Below are 24,818 nucleotides of genomic sequence, written 5' to 3' on the forward strand. Positions count from 1 at the left end.
ATACAGTCTTTAATGTTGTAGTTTCTGGGATTTGACAGGACTTTCCTCGAAAAAAACGGCAAACTTCAGGTCCTTATTAGGCATGCTACACCAAGCTGTGATGAATTCTCTCAATGGATGAAGAGAATCATATAACTACTAACCATTATGAGATTTTAATCCCAAGTAAGTTGAGATCGACTATATGAATTATTACAGACCACGTCGTTTCATTTCAGCTCATCTTAAAGGCCGTTTGTTTTTATTAAGATTAGAATGTATGAATATGAATATACATTAAGATGTATTTAGATTTGAATACTGAATAATTAAGTTTGTTTATTTTTTCCAACATCTTAATATTTATAAATTATAGTTATTAAAGTTAATAATATAAAAATCAATTAAGGAAATGCAAATGTTGTATCCACAAATTAATTGTTAGGTCCTAAAGAGGTGGTTGATGGAATTAAGACTAACAAGAACGCATTTATAATTCCTGTATCTAACCAAGCAAGGCAATTAAGTATATGTCTATCCTAACTTCGAATCTGTTCCCCGACGCCCAGCTTCAAGAACTTACTCTATTTAATCCTATATGCAATCTAGAATTTCACTTTCGAGTTCAACTCTAGATTCATAGATAGTACTTCGTTGTTAGCAACACAGTAAAAATAATTAAGAACATGATTAAATAAACAAACCAATATTGAAAAAATCAAAATCGTCAATTTAAACTTTTTCATGTAGCACCCATAATCCCAGAACGAGAAGAACTAGCCACACATTGTCATGCTAGTCATCATAAGATGTTTGAGAGCATAAAATTACAAGTAGTCCAAGAAAGAAAGGAAAACTCTATGATTTTGGCTCCTAAATTGCTCTGGTAGCGTTTCTTCTTTGCTAGGGTCGAACTCCGCTCAAAAAGTGTGTTTAAGGACTATTTATATGTGTAGGAAAAGTTCTAGACGATTTAAACCAAGTTCACCCAAAATAGGAAAAGGTTGGCCTCCGAAATATGTCGGGTGCGCCGAACTGCTTATGGCACTGAGTTTGGGTGCTACGGTGAGTGCTGGGCACTAAGGATACAACTGAAATTCGGTGATATAGTAGGTGCTGAGCATTGAGGATATCACTAAAATTCGGTGCTACAGTAGTGCTAGGCACTGACTATGGCACTGCTCTATTATTCCTTCATTCCTCTATCAATCACTCCTACACAAGTAAACAACGCAAATAGGCTCAAAACATCATAAAATACTCTAAATATCACTATTATTATACTAAAATGCGAGGCAATTATCATCATATTATATGTTCTTTTAGCCAATTATCATGTAGTTTCTGGGATTTGACAGGAGTTTTCTCGAAAAACGACAAACTTCAAGTCCTTATTAGGCATATTCCACCAAGGTGTGATGAATTATCTCAATGGATTAAGATAATCATATAACTACTAACCATTATGGCATTTCAATCCCAAGTAAGTTGAGATCGACTTAAAGGTTGTTTGTTTTTATTATGATTAAAATGTATGAATATGAATACACATTAAGATGTATTTAGATCTGAATACTGAATAATTAAGATTGTTTATTTTTCCAACATCATAAAATTTATAAATTATAGTTATTACAGTTAATATTATGAAAATTAATTAAGGTAATGTAAATGTTGTATCCACAAATTATTAGGTCCTAAAGAGGCGGTTGATGGTAGCTGTCTGGTGGTAATTTAACTATTCCCGAGTGCAAGTGGGAGAGGATGATCATGGATTTTGTGGTTAGCTTTCCACGTACTTTGCGAAAACATGATTCAGCTTAGATGATTGTTGATAGACTCACGAAGCCCGCACACTTCATTCCAGTCTAGACTACTTATACAACGAAGACTTTGCACAAATTTTTCTTCGTGAGATAATACTGTTGCACGAGGTGCCCGTTTCTATCATATCTAGCAAAGGTGCACATTTTACATCAAAATTTTGACAGTCCTTTCAAAAGGCTTTGGATATCAACTATAGAAGAACTAATTAAAATAGATATGGTAAAATGACAGCCTTCTGCTGCCGCATCACCTCAATTACTTTAAACCTAAATATAACCGGCCCGATCCAAACCATCCTGCATTATACTATGTTATGCAATTCCTCTAGGTGATAGTTTCCCATGATGTATCATATTATTTGTACGAAAGTGAAGGAGAAATCTGATTGAAAAAATCTCCCGTGTTCTTTCATTGCTTGCTTTGTACATGTATAACACACTAACCCACTAACTTATGTCTCCTTATATTATAATCCTTTTACTAACCCCATTAATTTATGTCCCATCATGTCCACTAATTTATGTCCCCTAACCCATTAATTATGTGTAACGACCCGACCGATCGTTTTGAATGTACAACCACGTTCTCCCATTTACTGCTTATCATGTGTTCAATTATAATTTTGTAACTTGTCGGAGAGGTTTCACAATGAATTGGAACACTTAGTTCCAAGATTTAAAGCTTAAGTCGAAATAGTTGACCGAATGTTGACTATATGTAAACTACCCAAGAATAGAGTTTTGATGATTCCAATAGCTCGGCACGGTGATTTTGGACTTAGGAGCGTGTCCGAAAAATTATTTGGAAGTCCGTAGTTATATTAGACTTAAATTGGCTAAAAATAGAAATGTAAGTTTGGAAGTTTAACCGGAGAGTTGACTTTTTGATATCGGGGTGGGAATCCGATTCTGGAAGTTGGAATACATCTGTTATATCATTTATGACTTGTGTGCAAAATTTTAGGTCAATTGAACTTGATTTGATAGGTTCTGACATCGAATGTAGAAGTTGAATTTTTTTAGTTTCATTAAGCTTGAATTGGGGTATGATTCATGGTTTTAGCGTTGTTTGATGTGATTTAAGTTCGTATGATATTTTAGGACTTGTTGGTGTATTTGGTTGAGGTCTCGGGGGCCTCGGGTGAGTTTCGGATGGTTAACAGATCAAGTTTGGACTTAGAACAATTGAAACTTGCTGCTGCCTACTGATGCAACCGCACCTGCGAAAATGGGCTCGCAAAAGCGAGGAGTGGAGCACAGAAGCGAAATGGGGAGGTAAGATGTCCATCGCAGAAGCGGGCACAATTGCGCACCTGTGTAATCGTAGGTGCGGTCACTGGAAAACGCATGAGCGATACACTTCGCAGGTGCGGAGCATGTTGCGCAAAGGCGCGACCGCAGATGCGGTCCTAGGCATCGCATAAGCGATCATTGATGGCCAAGATGTTCTCATAGAAGCGATATTTATGCGGTGGTCGCAGATGCGACAATGCGACCGCAAATGCGGAGACGCTGGGCAAAGTGCCTTATATTCGAGGGTTCAACATTTTTATCCATTTTCGGATTTTGGAGCTCGGTTTGGGCGACTTTGGAGAGGAAGTTTTCCATACTACTTGGAGTAATGTTCTTGACTCCCTTGTGATTATATTCCATGAATTAATCTTCATTTTCAGCGTTCGATTATTGATTTTCAAGAGAAATCGAAGGAATTTTCTACAATTTTATAAAAATAAATTTTTGAGATTTGAACAATGAGTCAGAGCCGGATTTGAGTAAAATTAGTATGGTTGAACTCGTAATTGAATGGGTTGTTGGACTTTGTGAGTTTCGTCGAATTTCGAGACCTAGATCCCACTGTCAATTTTTCGAGCGGAGTTGGGAATTTTCATAAATTGTTAATTTGTAAGCATTGGAGTAAATTGTGATTTATTTGCACGTTGTTTGAATAGATATGTGTCGTTTCGCTTAAATTGAGGAGATAGAAAGAGTTTGGAAGTTGATACGCGCAGAATGAAATTCATGGAGCATTGTTTAGCTTGCTCGACATTGGATTCGGCTTGTTCGAGCTGAGTAACTCTTTTAATCTTGGAGCTGAGGGTATGAACTCTGATTATACGTGTTATGTGTTTGTTGATGAGGTGACGCACAAGCTAGGTGACAGGCGTGTAGGCGTGCACCGTGTGAACAGTGGCTCAGTTATTCCTGTGGTACTGTGTGATTACCTGAACTTATCTGAAATCATGAAATCTCTACGTATTAGAGTTATCGAGTTGTGATTCATGTTAGAAACCATGTCTAGGCTACATGCTTATTCTGTTGGGACCCATTGAGGTCGTTACTATTGTTGAGTTATTTTCTTACATTGCAATTTCATACTCAGTCATGTTCATTCATTTCATATCATATCTCAATCTCTGTTGCTACATATTGACATATCATATCATCATTTTGGGATAATTTCCTAACATTGTGCGCCCGAGAGATTGATGACCGAGTGAGACCGAGGGCCTGATTGTTAGGATATTTATGGGATCGGGCTGCACACCGCAGCAGGCCATATTGGCTTTATATACTTTATTATTATGGGATCGGGCCGCACGCTGCAGCAGGCCAGATTGGCTTATTATAGCACGTGAATTGTCCGTGCGATTTATAGCGCTTGGGCTGAAGGAGCCCTTCCGGAGTTTGCACACAACCCCAATGAGCGCGGTTGATTTATATTGAGGGATGGATCTTCCGTGGACATGGATCTTGTCCGAAGCATTTAAATTGAGGGATGGATCTTCCCTGGACATGGATCTTGTCCGAATTATTGATATTTGGGGATGGATCTTCTCCTATGGTGGATTGGCCTTGTATAGTACTGAGTGACTGGATGTCAGTTATTATGTATATATATATGGAATGGATCTTCCCTGGGATGGATTGGCCATATACAATACTGGGTTATTGAATACTCTAAGAGTGCGAATACATGAGTTCATCTCTGAGATACATGGCATTGACATGCACATATGACATACATGCATAGAGATGTATTTTCCTCATGCTGTACGGTATCACGTCATTCATGACTTCTCACACATATTGACATATAGGCATAGTGATGCATTTTATACTGGCTATCTGGAAAGAAAATGAAACATCTTATTTACTGCTGAAAGGAGTTTTGGGAGAATTACTATTTTCAAACTTATTCATATATTTGGAAACTTCGGTAAACGACTTGAGTTTTCACTGATACACTTGAAAGGCATAACTATTTTTCAGAAATCATGATTAAGCTAGGCATTTTATCTTTGAGTTACTTCTTTTAATACTTCCTTTATGTTGTTATGAGTTGTTGTTGGTTATTGGAGTTGGACTCTGACTTTGGTACAAGCTCATCACTACTTTCAACCTAAGGTTAGGTTTATTACTTATTGAGTACATGGTGTCGGTTGTACTCATACTACACTTCTGCACCTTGCGTGCAGATTTTGGATGTCAATGATGCTGTACATGATGGGAGCTGGATCAGAAGATGTACCTGCATTCCAGTCATTGCTGCCTCTTATTCATGGTAGCTTTAGAATTTTAATCTGTTCATGTATATTTCAAACAGATGATGTATTCTTATTTCACACTAGCTTTATAAATTCTAATCTTAGAACCTCATGATTTGTATTACCAATTCTTGGGAAGTGTATTAGAGTCAGTTAAATATTAATTGAATCAGATTATTGTTATTTGGCTTACCTAGCGGGTGAGGTTAGGTGCCATCACGGCTATTTGGATTTTTTGTAGTGACAAGTTGGTATCAGAGCTCTAGGTTCATAGGTTCTATAAGTCATGAGCAAGTGTCTAATAGAGTCTTAAGGATCGGTATAATGACGTCCATACTTATCTTCGAGAGGCTACAAGGCATTTAGGATAATTTTCCATCTTTCTTTCCTTATCGTGCAAAATTGATTTAGCTTGAAATATAACTTTTTGAATTCCTTCCACATATTCGTGTGCGCATGTGAGCGCTCGGTATCAGCTGTGCATCGCCGGCTTGTGACTTCAGGGATGACGTGCGAGATGTGTATTCTGTGTTTTGGTGATAGGCCAGTCTGGAGGACTTGAGGCCAGGTTTAGACCGCAACTTAGACTCGGCAGTTTCGGTTCTGAGAACTTGTACATTTGGACCCATATGTCCGGTAATATCCCCACGATTGGAATTTATGGCTCGATGAGTGATTGAATGGATATATGATAAGTATGATGTGACTACGGGATGTGTTCGGATGGGTTAAATGTGACGAATAAAGTTTACTTGTGACTCAAGAGTTTCTTTTTTACTAGCAGAGTATATGTATTGATATTTGAATTTGAATCTAAGTGAGAAAGTTGACTTGAATGTTAAGAGATTAAATGCGATCTTAACGGATGATTGAGGTATTTTATGTTTCGTGTTTCCTGAGCTCGAGAAGAATTTTCGATGAATTAATTGCAGTATTATGGCTGTAATAGAGTATCAGTATTGTGAGTTATCGAGTGTTTTAATCCATGGCTTTGAGCCAAGTGGGAGAGCCTGCTATTGACAATTCAATTTCATGGTTATATGTAAAAGTTTAGTTTTGGTCTGAGGCATATTTGTGAGTTAATTATGACTTGCAGAGGTTGAGATCGAGGATGACTCGAGTAAGAAAATTCCTAGATATGGGTTATATTGCACTTTATGAGTATATTGAAATTATGAGATGAGTGAGTTGTTATTGTGAAGGATGTAGTACGAATGTAGTATGAATTTGATCGATGGTGTTAAGGCAGGGTTACCTCCTCGAGTGTTGTTGTACTAATGGGGAACGTGTCTTTCAGCCCGTTTGAGCGGTACAATCTAGATTTGAGCAGAGTGGAGGACTCTCGAGAAGATTCTAATGGGTTCAAAATGTATATGTGGCAGTTAAAAATTTCTTGAATTTGTATGTCACTAGAATCGTTTATTTACATTGGATGGTATCGGGACTTGCAGTAATTTTGTTTGACTAAGGATTCTACATTTCAGTATAAGAAAGGAAAGAGGAACAATTTTAAATTCACATAAGATCCTTAAGAGTGGGTGTCTAAGTTATGGTATTTATGGAGGTGCTTAAGAAGAATACAGTGGTTTATGGGCCTTAGGGCGATGTGGTTTTATGTTAGGATGTCTTGTAGTGAGATTTGGGTAAGGATCGTAGTATTCTGACAAGGAGAAGTGTCAACTTGAGGGTTATTCAGAAGAAACTCGGAGAAAATAGGACAACTGGTAGTAGGCTAGACCAACATGGTAGTGGTATGCTCGGTTCTTTTGGGTAATTATGATGTGATGAGACTTTACAGATGTTTTGGTGGCAATCTTCTTGGCTTTGGTGACATGCGTGGCTTGGTCAAGTTAGAGAGATTCAGTTCTGATAGCTTGATTTTGTACAAATGGATTTCAAAGTGTTCTTGATGGTTTCTACCATGGTTTGAGCCAGATATTTCCTACCGGTGTGGGGAACGTGTTGTGTATTGTGATTTCTTCCTGGAAGGAAGCAAGAGAAAGGTTCCTAACTGACCGGGTATGTAATTTTCTAGTTACCCATAGTTGATAATGGAATTCTTATGCTTGCTACATGATGGCATGATAGATATGGTGTGTTGTGCAGGCTTAAGATTTACATGTACAAGGTGGCAGTTTAGTCTTGAAGGGAAGGTCTCGAATTTTGGACAACATGGTCAATTTCAGATATTTAGATGAATGTTATAACTTCTCGATAATTCCTGAGAAGGGTGCGCATTTCAGAAGGCGCATTATGTTTTAACTTACGGATTTTCATTGGTATTGTGGTACTCACCTGGTTGATAGACTATTGATATCCAAATTATTTCTATGTGGCACAGAAGAATTATGAAAGTATCTCTCGTGGGATGATCGTGCATGAAAGATGTGTTAGTCATTCGAGTGCTCAAGATGGGATCAATTACGGTGGTTCAAGTGTTCTATGAATTTGGAGATTGGGAGTTTTTAGAAGCGTATTATTTCAGGGTTGTGGCCTGTTTGAGGTGAGCATTATTTAAACTCAATGGAGGCATTAATTGTAAATAAGAGCTACACGCTATGAGTGCGCACATATGTGAGGTTTGAGCCCATGTGCGGGCATCGGGGCAAGTATTCATACTCGAAAGAATGCTTAGGCTATGATATGCCTAGAGTTGACTGTTAAGCATAAAGTTATAATGTTTCTCGTATTTTTACCTTTGTTGAGAACTATCTGGTCTATACTTGAGGTTACAAAGAGGATAATTCCCTGAGTAAACTTGGTAGTTACTATTTCTGCGTTAACTTGCCGATTTGAAGTGTGATAGCAGACTTTGCACATGCTTACACTATGGCGTGTTATTTATACCAGTCCAGGAGCATGTGAATCTTATTTCATTATCATATACATGTGTACATGTTTAATTGATCCTGTATGATATGCTGGGATTGGAGGCCTGTGACCATGCCAGGCGATTTATATTATCGGCACGTGAGTTGTCCGTGCCTTGTGTGGGAATTTTATTTCTATGATAATTTATCTGATTCATTAATTTCCTTCCTCTACAATGCCATAATTGGGAATTGAATTTCAAGGTTTTTGGGCTAAGGTTAGATTAATGATTTTCAGCTGTGTTGTGTTTTCAGGCCTATATAGAATAGGGTGACGTGGGATCACCCCCGGGTATATGTGTGGAAAGGTGGAACAGTGATTTAAAGTCTTAGGAACAACTCTTGGCATATTCGAGGACGAACGTATATTTAAGTGGGGGAGAATGTAATGACTCGGCCGGTCGTTTTGAGTGTATAACCCCGTTCCCTCATTTACTTCTTATCTTATGTTAAATTATAATTTTGTGACTCGTCGGGGAGGTTTCACAATGAATTGGAATACTTAGTTCCAAGATTTATAGCTTAAGTTAAAATAGTTGATCGGATGTTGACTATGTGTAAACGACTCCAGAATAGAGTTTTGATGATTCCAATAGTTCTGTATGGTGATTTTAGAATTAGAAGCATGTCCGAAAAATTATTTGGAAGTGTGTAGTTAAATTATGCTTGAATTGGATAAAAATAGAAATGTAAGTTTAGAAGTTTGACCGGGGAGTTGACTTTTTGATATCGAGGTCGGAATCCGATTCTGGAAGTTGAAATATGTCCGCTATGTCATTTATGACTTGTGTGCAAAATGTGAGGTCAATCGGACTTGATTTGATAGGTTCATTAAGCTTGAATTGGGGTATGATTCATGGTTTTAGCGTTGTTTGATGTGATTTAGATGTTCTACTAAGTTCGTATGATGTTTTAGGACTTGTTGGTGTATTTGGTTGAGGTCCCGGGGGCCTCGGGTGAGTTTCGGATGGTTAACAGATCAAGTTTGGACTTAGAACAATTGAAACTTGCTGCTGCCTACTGATGCAACCGCACCTGTGAAAATGGGCTCGCAGGTACGAGCTCGCAGAAGCGAAATGGGGAGGTATGATGTTCATCACAGAAGCGGGCATAATTGCGCACCTGCGTAGTCGCAGGTGCGATCACTGGAAAACGCAGGAGCGATGCACTTCACAGGTTCAGAGCATGTTGCACAAAAGCGCGACCGCAAATGCGGTCCTAGGCATCGCATAAGTGATCATTGATGGCCAAGCTGTTCCCGTAGAAGCGAGATTTATACCCCAGAAGCGGTGGTCGCAGATGCGACAATGCGACCGCAAATGCGGAAATGCTGGGCAGAATGCCTTATATTTGAGGGTTCAACATTTTTATCCATTTTCGGATTTTGGAGCTCGGTTTGGGCGACTTTGGAGAGAAATATTTTCACACAACTTGGGGTAAGTGTTCTTTACTCCCGTGTGATTGTATTTCATGAATTAATCTACATTTTTGGTACTAGATTATTGATTTTCAAGAGAAATTGAAGGAATTTTCTAGAATTTCATAAAAATAAATTTGCGAGATTTGAATATCGATTCAGAGTCAGATTTGAGTGAAATTAGTATGGTTGAACTCGTAATTGAATGGGTTCTCGTACTTTGTGAGTTTCGTCGGATTTCGAGACATGGGACCCACTGTCGATTTTTTGAGCAGAGTTGGGAATTTTCATAAATTGTTAATTTGTAAGCATTGGAGTAAATTGTGAATTATTTGCTCGTTGTTTGAATTAGATACAGGTCATTTGGCTTGAATTGAGGAGATAGAAAGCGTTCAGAAGTTGATACACGCAAAATAGAATTCCTGGAGCATTGTTTCGCTTGCTCGGCATTGGATTCAGCTTGTTCGAGTTAAGTAACTCTTCTAATCTTGGAGTTGAGGGTATGAACCCTGATTATATGTCTTATGTGTTTGTTGTTGAGGTGACGCACATGCTAGGTGACTCCGTTATTCCTATGGTACTGTGTGGTTACCTGAACTTATCTAAAATCATGAAATCTCTACGTATTAGAGTTATCGAGTTATTCATGTTAGAAACCATGTCTAGGCTACATGCTTATTTTGTTGGGACCCATTGAGGTCGTTATTGTTGTTGAGTTATTTGCTTACATTGCAATTTTATACTCAGTTATGTTCATTCATTTCATATCATATCTCAGTCTCTGTTGCTACATATTGACATATCATATCATCATTTTTGGGATAATTTCCTAACATTGTGAGCTCGAGAAATTGATGACTGAGTGAGGCCGAGGGCCTGATTGTAAGGATATTTATGGGATCGGGTTGCACGCCGCACCAGGCCATATTGGCTTTATATACTTTATTATTATGGGATCAGACTTCACACCGCAGCATGCCAGATTGACTTATTATAGCACGTGAGTTGTCAGTGGAGTTTATAGCGCTTAGGCTGAAGGAGCCCCTCCGGAGTCTGTGCACACCCAGTGAGCGCGGTTGATTTATATTGAGGGGTAGATCTTCCCTGGACATAGATATTGTCTGAAGCATTTATATTGAAGGATGGATCTTCCCTAGACATGGATCTTGTCTAAAGCATTTATATTGAGGGATGGATCTTCCCTAGACATGGATCTTGTCTAAATCATTGATATTTAGGGATGGATCTTCCCCTGGGCTGGATTGGCCTTGTATAGTACTGAGTGGCTGGATGTCTGTTATTATGTATATATATTGGGATGGATCTTCCCTGGGCTGGATTAGCCATATACAGTACTGAGTGATTGAATACTCTGAGAGTGAGAGTACATGAGTTCATCTCTGAGATACATGGCATTGACATGCACACATGACATATTTCAAACAGATATATTTTCCTCATGTTGTACAGTATCACGTCATTCATGACTTCTCACACATATTGACATATGGGCATAGTTATGCATTTTACACTGGCTATCTCGAAAGAAAATGAAACATCTTATTTATTGTTGAAAGGAGTTTTGGGAGAATTACTGTTTTCAAACTTACTCATATTTTTGGCAACTTCGGTAAACGACTGGGGTTTTCACTGATACACTTGAAAGGCAAAACTATTTTTCAGAAATCATGATTAAGCTAGGCATTTTATCTTTGAGTTACTTCTTTTATTACTTGCTTTATGTTGTTATGAGCTGTTATTGGTTATTGGAGTTGGACTCTGACCTTGGTACAACCTCGTCACTACTTTCAACCTAAGATTAGGTTTGTTACTTATTGAATACATGGTATCGGTTGTACTCATACTACACTTCTGCACCTTGCGTGCAGATTTTGGATGTCAATGATGTTGTACATGACAGGAGTTCGATATGGAGATATACATGCATACCAGTCATTGCTGCCTCTTATTTATGGTAGCTTTAGAATTTTAATCCGTTCATGTATATTTCAAACAGATGATGTATTCTTATTTCACACCAGCTTTGTAAATTTTAATCTTAGAAGCTTATGATTTGTACTACCAGTCCTTGGAAAGTATATTAGAGTCAATTAAATATTAATTGAATCGGATTATTGTTATTTGGCTTACCTAGCGGGTGAGGTTAGGTGCCATCATGGCTAGTTGGATTTTAGGTCATGACATTATGTCCCCCTATATTTTTAAGACATAATATGCACGACCATTTCTTCACACTTCTTATTCTTCACCCTTCTTCTCTATCTCTAAGTAAATCTCCACGAGTGTAGAATTAGGATATGGTTTCTTCTTCCCAACATCCTCCCCTCAAGTTGGAGGGTAACTTTGTGACCCCTAACTTGCTCAAAATCTCGGAGTGAAAACCACCAGAAATTGGCTTTGTGAAGAGATCCTCCAGTTGGTCTTTAGATGGAACAAAAGAAATGGTAATTAAACCGGAAAGGAACTGTTGATGCATAAAATGACAGTCAATTTCTACATGTTTTGTGCGTTCATGGAAGACGGGGTTACAGACGATGTGAATGGCTGCCTTGCTGTCAGAGTGAAGAGGTATGGGAAGACTTACTGGTGCAGAGAGATTTTCAAGAAGTTGAACTAACTATGTAAGTTCTATAGTTACTTTTCTCATAGATCTGTATTCTGCCTCTGCAGAAGATAGTGGGATTGGCACTTTTTTCTTTGATTTCCAGGAAATGGTTGCTCCTCCTAGTGTGATGAAGAATCCACTTATGGACCTCCTAGAATCCCTGCAAGAGGCCCAATCAGCATCGCAAAATACAAGCAAGGAGAATGAGTGTTTTGCTGAGAGAAGAATTCCTTGTCCTAGATCACATCTCAAATATTTGAGCACTCGTAAGGCAGCAGAGAAATGAGACTTACAGGGTCTCTACATGTATTGACTAAGGGTAAGGACTGCGAAAGAAAGGTCCGGGCAAGTGTTAGTGAGATAGTTCAACTTGCCAACCAGAAGACGAAATACTGTTGGAGCAAAGGGTGCCCATCATCAGCTTTAAGCTTGGAGGAAGGATCAAGAGGAGAATTGACTCGAGGCAAATGAGATACATCAAATTGCTCCAGCATATCCAGGGTAAATCTCATTTGGCTTACAATAAAACCTTCCTTTTCTCGCAGAATTTCCATCCATAAATAATAATGTATGTCTCCTAGATTTTTTACCTTGAATTCACTGTTTAGAAAACCCTTGATATGCTGAATTTCTTCCAAGTCATCTCCAGTAAGCAGTATGGCATCTACATAGACAGCTATGATAGAAATCAGGTTTCCTTTTCGTTTAAAGAATAGTGATTAATCGTTTAATGATGAAGAATACCCCTTAAAACTCAAAGCTCCTACACGCCTAGCATACCATTGCCTGGAAGCTTGTTTTAAACCATACAATAACTTCCTTAGTAAACAAACATGCTTAGGACTAGGAGGTGTTAAGCCTGCTGGAAACCTCATGTATACCTCCTCTTATAGATCACCATGAAAAAATACATTATTGACATCTAATTGACACACATTCCAATCTCTTTTGGCTGCAATAGTGAGTAAACACCTTATGGTTGTCATTTTCACCACTGTTGAAAAAAGTCTCACTATAATCTATTCCTTCTCTTTGGATATCCCCTGACCACCAGCCTTGCCTTCAATCTTTCAATTCTTCCATCCGATAAATGCTTTACCTTGTACACCCATTTGCAAGGTAGAGCCTTTTTTCCTTTAGGTAATTTAACCACATCCCATGTGTGGTTATCTTCTAGAGCTTTAAGCTCTTAATTCATAGCTTCTATCCAACATGAATGTTGACAAACCTATCCAGAACTGTTAGGTTCTATGAAAATAGAGAGGGATTGTTGGGTGATAGAGAAAAGAAACAAATTCCCTAGGCTTACTTGGTTGAGTGAAGCAAGCTGCTGCTATATTTGTGAACATGATATTACTGCATACATAATCTTTCAAGTAAGCTGGTTGATTGGAAGCTCTTCCTAACTTTCTTAATGGTGTTGGCTGCTTGGGTATAGATACAGGTGAGGTAGTGTGTGGTGTATCTAGGATAGACTGAAAAGGAATTGGGCTAGTAGACAATTGGTGACGAGAGGGAGTATATGAAGAACTTGGTGATGGTAAGGAGAAAATATCACAAACTTCAGGTTCTAAAGAGATAGGTGAGGATTGATCCTGTGATGAAGGTGAATAGGTAGGTTCTATAGTAAATGTTGAGCTTGGGAATATAGGATGTTGTGATGTGCTGGTTTCAACAAAAGGGAAGTGTGATTCATGAAATTTCACATCCCTTGACACAAATACTCTTCCTGTGGACAATTCCAATAGCTTATATCCCTTCTGATGAAGCGGATAACCAAGCAAAACACAAGTTGTTGCCCTATCATCGAACTTGCCTCTTCCCTGGGCTCTTGTAGAACCGTAACAGAGGCATCCAAAATTCCTTAAATGATCATACTTGGGTTTCTCTTTAAATAAAACCACATATGGTGTCTTTCCTTTAAGAACACTAGAAGGCATCCTATTAATAAGATGTGTGGCAGCTAGGATAGATTCACCCCAAAATTATATATGTAGCTTGGATTGAAACATTAACCCTCTTGCAATCTCTAAGATGTGTCTATGCTTCCTTTCAACAATTCTATTTTGTTGAGAAGTTGCTACACAAGACAGTTGGTATATAATTACTTCTGAAGCTAGGAAAGCTGCCTCTTGTGTAGCTTTTCCCAATTCTAATGCATTGTCAGATCTTATCATCCTGACTTTCACATTGAATTGCCTTTCAACCATAGGTAGAAAAGATTTAAGCATAGGAAAAGCATTGGTTTTTGCACTTAATAAAAATGTACATGTTCCTATGCTATAGTCATCTACTACAGTAAGGAAATATCTGAATCCATTGTAAGTATTTGACTTATAAGGTTCCCATATGTCTACATGTATAAGTTCAAATATATTCTTGGATTTTATGCTACTGATAGAAAAAAGATTCCTAGTTTGCTTAGCCTTATGACAAACATCACAGATAAACTCAGAATTTGACTTACAATGAAGGAAATATAAATGTTTCATTGCTGAAAATGGTAGGTGTCCCAATCTTACATGCCAAAGTTTAACATCAGGAGTACCATTAACTTGAACTGGATTAGAAAAAGAAACAGACTCTGAAACGGGATTTCTTTCTTTTAGAATTGAAGGTACATTACTACTGAATAACCCCTTAGACTTAAGGCTACTTGCTTCCAATAAGTTGAGTCCCTCTCTAAATTCACCAAAAACTTATGGACTCTTCATTAAAAGGCCCTGCAACACACACCCAATAGATGTGAATAGGACATCATACTTGAACTAAACACAAAACCTATTAACTGATAATAAGTTATATTTGAAATATGGAACATGTAACACATTGTTGGGGATATGACCTGGCAGAATATAAATACTCCCTATATGAGTAACAATCACCTTGAAAGAGTTAGGTAAACTGATATTCAAAGGTACAGGAAGTGTAGTTAGAAACAGGAAAGAATTAGGATCAAAACACATATGCTCTGAGGCACCCGAATCAATGATCCAGGTGTCTGATTTTAGACTAGTAAATACTGAACCTGAGTATTTTAGAATAGTACCAGCAACTGCATTAACATTGATTCCTGTATTTCCTGCCCGTACTAACTTTGCCTGCTTATACATGTGCATCATTTCTGCAATTTGTTCCTTGCTGAGTTGCTGTCCAAAATTACTGTTGTTGAGCTGAGTGCTTTGTCCTGCTGAATTCTCACATTCCTTATGTGTTAGTACTATATTTCCTTTAATTTGAGTCTGATAACCTTTGTGATTGGTGAACTCAAAATCTTTTGAAAATCCAATAATTCTATAGCAGTCCTCTTGTGTATGTCCTATTTTTCCACAATAAGTACAAGACACATTTTGGATTGTACTTCTTTTTCCCTTTAAACCTTTGTTGAAGTTTAACAAACTTTTGCCCCGAGTTGTTATATTTGGGTGATATGGCTGCTCTTCTTTGTGTTTGGCTTCTAAGTTTCTGATAATTCTTCCCTTGTCCTGTGATCATAAAAGCTGCAAAATCAGGTAGAAGTTGTGCATTAGGCTGCTTGGCCTCTGCAGCTGCCATGAATGATATTGATTCAGAATTAAAATGTGCATTTGCATAAACTTCTCTTTGATTTTCATATTGCAAGAGAAGTGAATAAGCAATATCTATGCTAGGCAAAGGGTTCATCATGAGGATATTTCCTCTTGCTTGTACATAGATGTCATTTAATCTCATTAGGAATTGGATCAATCTCTGATCCTCAAGAGACTTAGTCAACTTTGCCTTTCCTTCATAAACACAAACACATGATCAACATATGATAACATTTAAAGCATCTAATTCATCCCATAGTCGTTTGAGCTTAGTGAAGTATGCTGCAATGTCACTGTTTCCGTGTACTAAACCTGATAACTTCTTCTGCAGATGATAAAGCTTGGCTCCATTTGATCTCCCAAATCTCTGCTCCAAGCTGTCCCAAAGTTCTTTTGCAGTTTTGGAGTATATCACACTGTCTGCAATATCCTTTGAGAGAGCATTTAGGATCCAAGAGATGACCATGCCATTCACACAACTCTATTGTTCATGGTCTGGAGATTTCAGATCTGGAGATTGATATGCTCTAGTAATAAAACCAAGTTTCTTCTTGGCTGACAAAGACAGGAGAATATATCTCCTTCACCCTGGGTATCTTCTTCCATCAAACATAGTGTTGACTAGAGTCATTCTAGGTGAATCAGAGTTGTTAAGATGATAAGGGTGATTGACATCATAGCTAACTGGTTTTGCAGCATTGCTCGTATCACCAGTAGACGTGATGGTTATTTCAGGCATTTTAGGTTACTGATTATGATGATGAATCTGATGTAAATGGATTTGATGGTTGGACTAATGGATCGAGCTTATTGCTCTGATACCATGTATGAAACTGAAGGAGAAATCTGATTGAAAAAATCTCCCGTGTTCTTTCATTGCTTGCTTTGTACAATGTGTATATTATACAATTGACATATATATTTATTCCTCCCACACTAACCCACTAACTTATGTCTCTTTATATTATAATCCTCTTACTAACCCCATTAATTTATGTCCCCTCATGTCCACTAATTTATGTCTTCTAACCCATTAATTATGTCCCCATATATTCTAAAGACATAATATGTACCACCACTTCTTCACCCTTCTTCTTCTTCACCTTTCTTCGATATCTCTAAGTAAATCTCCACGAGTATTAGAATTAGGATATGGTTTATTCTTCCCAACATTATTTGAGGAAAAGTTGTTGGATTTCTCGTCTTGTTGTTTCACAGCTAACATAGCAAGAGAAACAGCATGTGCAGCTAAATTATCTACACTTATTGAACTAGCTATAGCAACTTCTAGAGTCAGGCGAATTTAGGATTTGAACTCTATGAGCTCAGATTCGAAATTCTATCGCATTTCATCTAATGTAATGGGCTAAATATCTATTCTTTATTTATATTTAACAAGTTTTCTGGCAGATATACAAGATATGAGCCGAAACTATGGGTTCAGATGAACCTATAGCTTCTATTCTGGATACGCCACTAACTACAACTGCAATTTTTGCAAAGTCCTGAGCAACAAAATACTTAGGTTTACTTAGCGACAAACCAAAGGCAACACTTCTAAACCAACACAGAAAACAAACTGTTGGAAACAACTTAATATACGCCAGATATACAGCATTTCTCAGAACACTAGCTAAGCATATGCATCGGGATTCTGACGGAGATAGGCTTCCACTGCTTTGTACATCCAATACTTTTCTTTGCCTGCCTTGGCTTCTTCTTCCTTAGGCTTGAGAAGGAATCTGGTTTGGTGGGACATTTGGTGCAGGAAATATAGGAGGATTTTAAACAAGGTAAAAATCAAGCCAACAATCTAGAGGATTGAAAGAAGCCAAGCACTGAGCAGTCACGTCCAAGATATCCTCTTAGGTGAAGAAAAATTTGAAACAAATGTAGTATGAATCTAAAAAACCAAAGCTAGCGGAGGAGCCCTGGATTTAAAAAAAATGCAAGAATTCAGTTGATCATAGCATGAACCTAATGAACAGTTGACATCTGACGAATACATGTCGTGTGCAACATATGTGTACGTGTCTGCATTTGAGAGAGATTCCTGGATAGTTTATAAGCAGTTTGCAACTTTTCACCTCACAAGTTAGCTTTTGCAGCCAAAGTTGGGGAATCTGTGACAGAGTGGTATCAAAGCTCAGTAGCCAAAATGTGGCAGTCGAATCGAGCTGTTGAACAACAGACAAGGGATTGGCGATTTGGGAGGGATGAAAGTGTGAGCTAATTGTCTGTTGTTTCACAGCTTATTGAGCTAGAGTATCAGCCTGTGCAGCTAAATTAGGGATGGTATTTCTTGAAAGATTTACAAAAACTAAAAAAACTGAGATAACTTTTATATAGTACAAAGGTTGCCCACCTTTTGTTTCACTTCTTTCTCGCCAAGTCAGCAATCCCATGTATGTTTCTTGATTTGCAATAATATATTACTCATGTATCTGGACTTGAGAAGTAACATATCATATGCAAACAATTCAAGCCATGCCCAAAAAAGGAAAAGAGAGTATACCAAGGCATCTGGTGACTGCTCAAACTTCACCAATTCATTTAAGGACAATGACATCCACTTCATATTTTCTCAAAAAGAATTACAACTAATGTTTAACCATACAAGTCCTACAAATTAATTAGTAGCTAAAAAGTACATTACAACAGCATTTCATCAGTAGAGCATGCTCCCTACCCACCCAAAAACATAATAGTACTTCTTACTTTCACGATACAACATAAGTATAACACGAAGAGTTTGAAACTCTTTATTTGTTACTACTAATCGCTGTGAAGTCGCTCGTGTTAAGTGTAGAATTTTAATAATGATCAATATCCATAAAGAAGTCTTGACTGATGTTATATTACTGTATGCAGACTCTGGGTGAGAAAGCATTGCTAAAGGGAATGAAGATCCACTCAATGGCTATGTATCTTGAACCATTGCCTTACATGTAACTCATATGCAAATCCAAAAAAAAGTGTATGCAGATTTTGTAAAAGGGAAGATTAAAAGTGGAAAGGAAAAACAACATAATGTGAGACAATTTGAAGTGTTGTTCCTTTACCCAATAAAGCATGGAGCATGGAAGCACTACCCGGATAAATTAATCCAACCCATCAACTGCTCCTTTCTTCGACAAAGCATGGAGCATGGAAGCACTCCCTAGATCTCGGCTTGGAGCACTCCCTGGATTTATTAAATCCAGCCCATCCCTCATGAAGGAATTAAAGGCACGACTATTGAATCAAATATCAGTAAAATATTGTGTGCATCTATCAAATACAAATGTACAACAGCTCTCAAATCTCACCTATAAGAAGACTGGAAAACTCAAGGATTGAACATGCAACTACACAAACTGATTCTAAACCTCTCTAATTCTTAGTACAAACACTGTATTCTTGAGTCTACAAGTGTCATAAAAGATAGGAAGGGATAGAACACAAAAGGGAGTTGTGCCAACATTACAAAAGCCATTATCGCTGAATGTCATTGATGGTGAGAGAACCAAAACCATCACCATTGTAACATATTATCAAAGATCTAAGAAGTCCCTTGTGACCCAAGGGAAAGTGGATGTAAGTACATCACCGGTACTGAACCAGTATAAAAATTACTATGTCCTGTTATCTTTCAGTTTGCTTGGTTTATTTCTCTTTAACTGTTCACTGTGCAGAATCTAGTCGACTAAACTCATATTTAGTCAACCAAGTTTTAATCGACCATAATTCACCCACGTATTGTACTTTCAATTGGTATCAGAGCAAGTCTCACAAACTTTGCTTAATAGCTAGTGAGAAAAAGATCATGGGATCAAATACAGTCGTCGGTGCATTATTTCAAGAGGGAACCTCTCAGGTAGGACCTCCATATTTCAACGGACAACACTTTTCTCACTGGAAAGTTCGGATGGAAACATACACTATGTCATATGACATCAAAGTTTGGCGTTTGATCAAAAAAGAAAATCTTTCAATTCCGTGAGAGAAAGATGAGAATGGTCAAGTCATAGTATCAACTGATCCACTTGACTTAGATGATTACACTGATGAACAAGCTGCTGTCATAACTATGAATGCCAAAGCAAAAAATCTTATGTATAATGCTATCCGTGGAGAAGAGTATGAAAAGATTTCAAGCTGTGAAACTGTTAAGGAAATGTGGGATAAATTGGATGTCACATATGAAGGGACCAACAAGGTAAAAGAAACAAGGATCAATCTTCTAGTTCGTGACTATGAACTATTTCAAATAAAAGATGGAGAATCAGTGGAGGAAATGTTCTCCAGGTTCAGAAAAATCCTTGGAGATCTAAACTCTCTTGGTAGACCAATAAAAAGCGGAGTACAGGTCAGAAAAATTCTTAGAAGTCTACCCACAATTTGGTATCCCAAAGTTATTGCTCTAGAATGTCAGGACCTTGACAAAATGTACTATGATGCACTTAGAGGTGATCTAATTGCCTTTGAGAAAACTCACTTGGAAAGGAAAATTCAACAATAAAAGAATAAAACGGTTGCCTTTAAAGAAACTGTGGCTGGACCAAAAAATGAAGAAGATGAGGAAGGAGGAGAACATGATGAAAATATAGCCATGATCTCCCAAGTTGTAACAAGCATGATGAGAAAAAACAGAAATAGCAGGAGAGGTAGATCAAACTTCAGAAAAGGAAGGACGAATAATGAAAATGATAAAAGTGATGGAAAATGGTATGAATGTGGAAAATATGGACATATTCAAGCTGGTTGTCCCGAACTGAAGAAAAAGCTAAGCAGGAACTTTCAAAAGAAGAAGTCCTTTGGAGCCTGGAGCGATGAAGAAGAATCTGACCATGAAAAAAATGCAAATATGTAGTTCATGGTCATAAAAGAAGATAGCAATAAAGACTCAGGTGAGCTTTGGCTCATGGCAGACAAATGAGGAGATGAGGAAGAAGACTCCGGCGAACTTTGTCTTATGGCAGACGAGGGAACCAGTCAAGTACGTCTTCCTACATGTCCCAACTGTTATGAACTCCAAGAATTTATTGATATTGCTCTTTCAGATATTGAAAGAGTTCTAAATGAACTTAGAAAAATCCAAAGAGAAAAGAAAGACTAGGACTTGAAGCTTAAAGTTTCTGAAATTGAGCATGGCATGCTTCAAGATGAAGTTAATGAACTTAAACTTCTACTGAATGGATTACTAAAATCCACAAGTCATAGTTCTGTCAAATCAAATCAGACTGTTCCTCATACATCTTTGATTAGAACTAGAAACTCTCAGGGATGCTCTTATTGTGGTAAAAATGATCACAACACTAACTAGTGCAGGAACAAAATCGCAGCAGAAAGGGATTCAAAAAATCAAAAAAATCCATTGTGTTTTTATTGTGGAAAACCTGGTCACACTTCTTACCGTTGCAGGATCAAAGACAACAAGAGATGGGTCTGGCAACCTAAATCCTTTATTCAAGCTAACACTCAGAAATTTAACCATTTAGGACCCATGCAAGTTTGGGTAACTAAAAACAAGTAATTTTATTTTGCAAGAACACCGCAAGAAGAATCGAAAAGGAAAATGGTATCTTGATAGCGCGTGTTCCAGACATATGACTGGTGACAAACAATTATTCAAAATTATCACCAGACTAGATGGAGGAACAGTGACATTTGGAGATAAATCAAAAAGAATTGTAATTGGAGTTGGAAAGGTTCCTCTCAGCTCAACATGCGATGTAGATGGAGTGTATCCGGTTGATGAACTTGGTTACAATCTTCTCAGCATTAGTCAACTATGTGACAATGACTACGAGGTTCGTTTTAAAAAATATGATTGGTTTATTGAAGATTAATCAGGTAAAGTTATTCTCTTTGGAAATAGGGACACAAATATTTATACTATCAGTAACTTAGAAAGTGTTGGTAATAAAATTTGTCTAGCTTCCATTTTTTATGACCCTTGGGTATGGTATGGAAAGCTTGGTCATGCCAGCATGCACACTATTCATAATCTTTCTAAAAACGATCTTGTCATTGGTCTTCCAAAATTGGACTTCTCAAAAGATCAAATTTGTGATGCATGCCAACTAGGAAAACAAACCAGATCCTCTTTTAAAGTCAAAAATATTGTTTCCACTACAAAACCTCTTCAACTATTGCATATGGATCTTTTTGGACCTACTAGAAGTGTTAGAATAGGTGGTAGAAAGTATGCTTTTGTTATAATAGATGATTTTTCTAGATTCACTTAGGTTATTTTTCTAAGTCACAAAGATGAAGCTTTAAGAAACTTTGAAGTCTTTTGCAAGAAAGTACATTGTGAAAAGGGTTACTACATTTCCTCCATAAGAAGTGATCATGGAGGAGAATTTGAAAGCAAATCTTTTGAGAACCTCTGCAATGATCAAGGGATCTCTCAAAATTTCTCTTCCCTAAGATCGCCACAACAAAATGGAGTGGTAGAACGTAAAAACAAAACTCTACAAGATATGGCAAGAACCATGATTGTGGAAAATTCTCTCCCACACCACTTCTGGGCAGAAGTCGTAAGTACAACATGTCATATCATCAACAGATGCCTTGTTCGACCAATACTCAATAAGACTCCATATGACCTATGGAGAGAAAAAAGACCCAACATCAATTATTTCCATCCTTTCGGTTGTAAGTGCTTTATTCACAATAATGAAAAAGATAATCTTGGTAAGTTCGATCCCAAAAGCGATGAAGGTATTTTTCTTGGATACTCTCCCTCTAGTAGAGCATATAGAGCTTTTAATAAGCGTACTTTATCCATTGAATAATCTATACATGTTGTTTTTGTGGATACTAACCCTCATTTTCAAGAATGATCATCTTCCTGAAAATGAAGAAATTTTCATAGTGCCAAAGTCTATCGATACAAGTGGAATTGCCTCTGAAGAAGTGACTGATCAGCAAGATCAACCGACTATGCATCTTACAGAAAAGCAGGAGTCCACTTTGATCGATCCAACCAACTCTGCTGAAAAAGAGTTAGAATTAGTCATCCCAAATGAATGGAAAAGTGAACCTGGATATCCTCATAAGTATATCATTAGATACCCTCAGGAAGGGATAAAGACTACAAAATCTCTAAAGCATACATCAAATATTGCTTTCATATCCCAACTTGAACCAAAAAGGGTGGACAAAGCACTTGGTGACAAAAGCTGGATAACTGCAATGAAGGAAGAGCTTGATCAATTTGAGAAAAACAAAGTATGGGAACTCATTCCTAAGCCACCAAATGCATCCATTGTTGCAACAAAATGGGTATTTAGAAATAAATTGAATGAATCTGGACAAGTCGTGAGAAACAAAGCCAGACTAGTTGCTCAAGGTTATTCACAACAAGAAGAGATTGATTATGAGGAGACTTTCGCCCCTGTTGCCAGGTTAGAATCCATTCACATTCTCTTAGCTTATGCTGCTCATAAGTGTTTCAGACTATTTCAGATGGATGTGAAAAGTGCCTTCTTGAATGGATTTATTTCTAAGGAAGTTTTCATTAAGCAACCTCCAGGATTTGTAAATGAATCCTTTCCTAATCATGTCTACAAATTATCCAAAGATTTTTATGGCCTAAAGCAAGCTCCTAGAGTCTGGTATGAAAGGTTAAGTTCATTCTTAGTTGAACATGGATTCGACAGAGGTAATATTGATACTACTCTTTTCATCAAACGACCATCTCTAGGTAACTTAATTGTACAAATTTATGTAGATGATATTATTTTTGGCAGTACTAATATTTTTTGTGCAAGGATTTATCAAATATCATGAAAGGAGAATTTGAAATGAGTATGATGGGATAATTAACCTTCTTCCTTAGACTTCAAATCAAGCAAATACAGAAAGAAATCTTCATTAGTCAAACAAGTACACGAAAGAACTCATCAAAAAGTTTGGTATGTCTAATGCAAACTCCACATGAACACCTATGAGTCCATTGACTACTTTGGATGAAGACAAAAATGGTAAGAGTGTTGATGAAACAATGTATTGAGGTATGATTGGCTCATTACTCTATCTTTCCGCTAGTCGACCAGATATCATGTTTAGTGTTTGCAAATGTGCTAGATATCAGTCAGCTCCTAAAGAGTCTCATTTGACTGTTGTTAAATATATTATCAGATATTTGATAGGGACAATCGACTATGGATTATGGTATGAAAGTTTGGAAAATTTCAACCTAAAAGGTTTTTCAGATGCAGATTTTGCAGGAGATAAACTTGATAGAAAAAGCACAAGTGAAACGTGCCAACTACTTGAAAAATCCCTTATATCCTGGCACAGCAAGAAACAAAGATGTGTGGCCTTATCCACCACAAAAGCTGAATATTTGGCAGTAGGCAACTACTACACACAAGTGCTATGGATCATGCATCAACTGTTAAATTATGATTTATGTATTAATTCTGTTCCGATCATATGAGACAATACTAGTGCAATTTATTTATCAAAAAACTCTATGCATCATTCTAGGGCTAAGCCTATTGAGATCAAGCATCATTTTATACGTGATCATGTTGCTAAAGGAGATATTGTGTTAGAATTTGTTAATATTGAAAATCAGTTGGTGGATATTTTTACAAAACCTTTGCTTGAAGAAAGATTTTGTTTTCTTCTGAACAAAATTGGCATTTGTACAATTCCCTCATAACCATGGTTAATGTATCCCATAATTACTTTTATTTAATTCCATGTATTTTGTTATTTGTGCCAAAAGAAAAAAAAAATCTCTTAGTACTTGATTAGTCTTCACACTTATTCATGATAAACTGACAGTGTAATTTTGCAGAAGGCAACTTTTCAGTTGCCTTCCATACGTCTCTCCAGAAATCGAGGGGTCCTTTTTTTTAACTCCTCTCTCGAGCGTATCTCCCATTTTCTCAAAGGAACCAAATCTCCCTCTCTCTGTTTTCTTTCACTCATGGCCAAAGCACAACCATCTCCCTCATCTTTCTTACCCAGAAGAAGGCACTGATTC

At 37.4% G+C, this 24,818-nt stretch overlaps 1 protein-coding gene across 1 annotated transcript; it reads right to left on the bottom strand.

Annotated features, from left to right (window-relative positions):
* Positions 1-14,248: 14,248 nt before the first annotated feature.
* Positions 14,249-16,298, bottom strand: LOC142178949 (uncharacterized). Its single transcript, XM_075248768.1, has 5 exons — positions 16,145-16,298; positions 15,611-16,027; positions 15,313-15,513; positions 15,149-15,167; positions 14,249-14,945 (listed from the first exon to the last, which is right to left on the bottom strand). Exons 1-5 carry the CDS (start codon positions 16,296-16,298, stop codon positions 14,249-14,251), a joined length of 1,488 nt encoding a protein of 495 aa, XP_075104869.1.
* Between the last annotated feature and the right edge of the window lie 8,520 nt (positions 16,299-24,818).

The sequence above is a fragment of the Nicotiana tabacum genome, unplaced genomic scaffold (assembly GCF_000715075.1).
Source record: "Nicotiana tabacum cultivar K326 unplaced genomic scaffold, ASM71507v2 Un00085, whole genome shotgun sequence".
NCBI lineage: Eukaryota > Viridiplantae > Streptophyta > Magnoliopsida > Solanales > Solanaceae > Nicotiana > Nicotiana tabacum.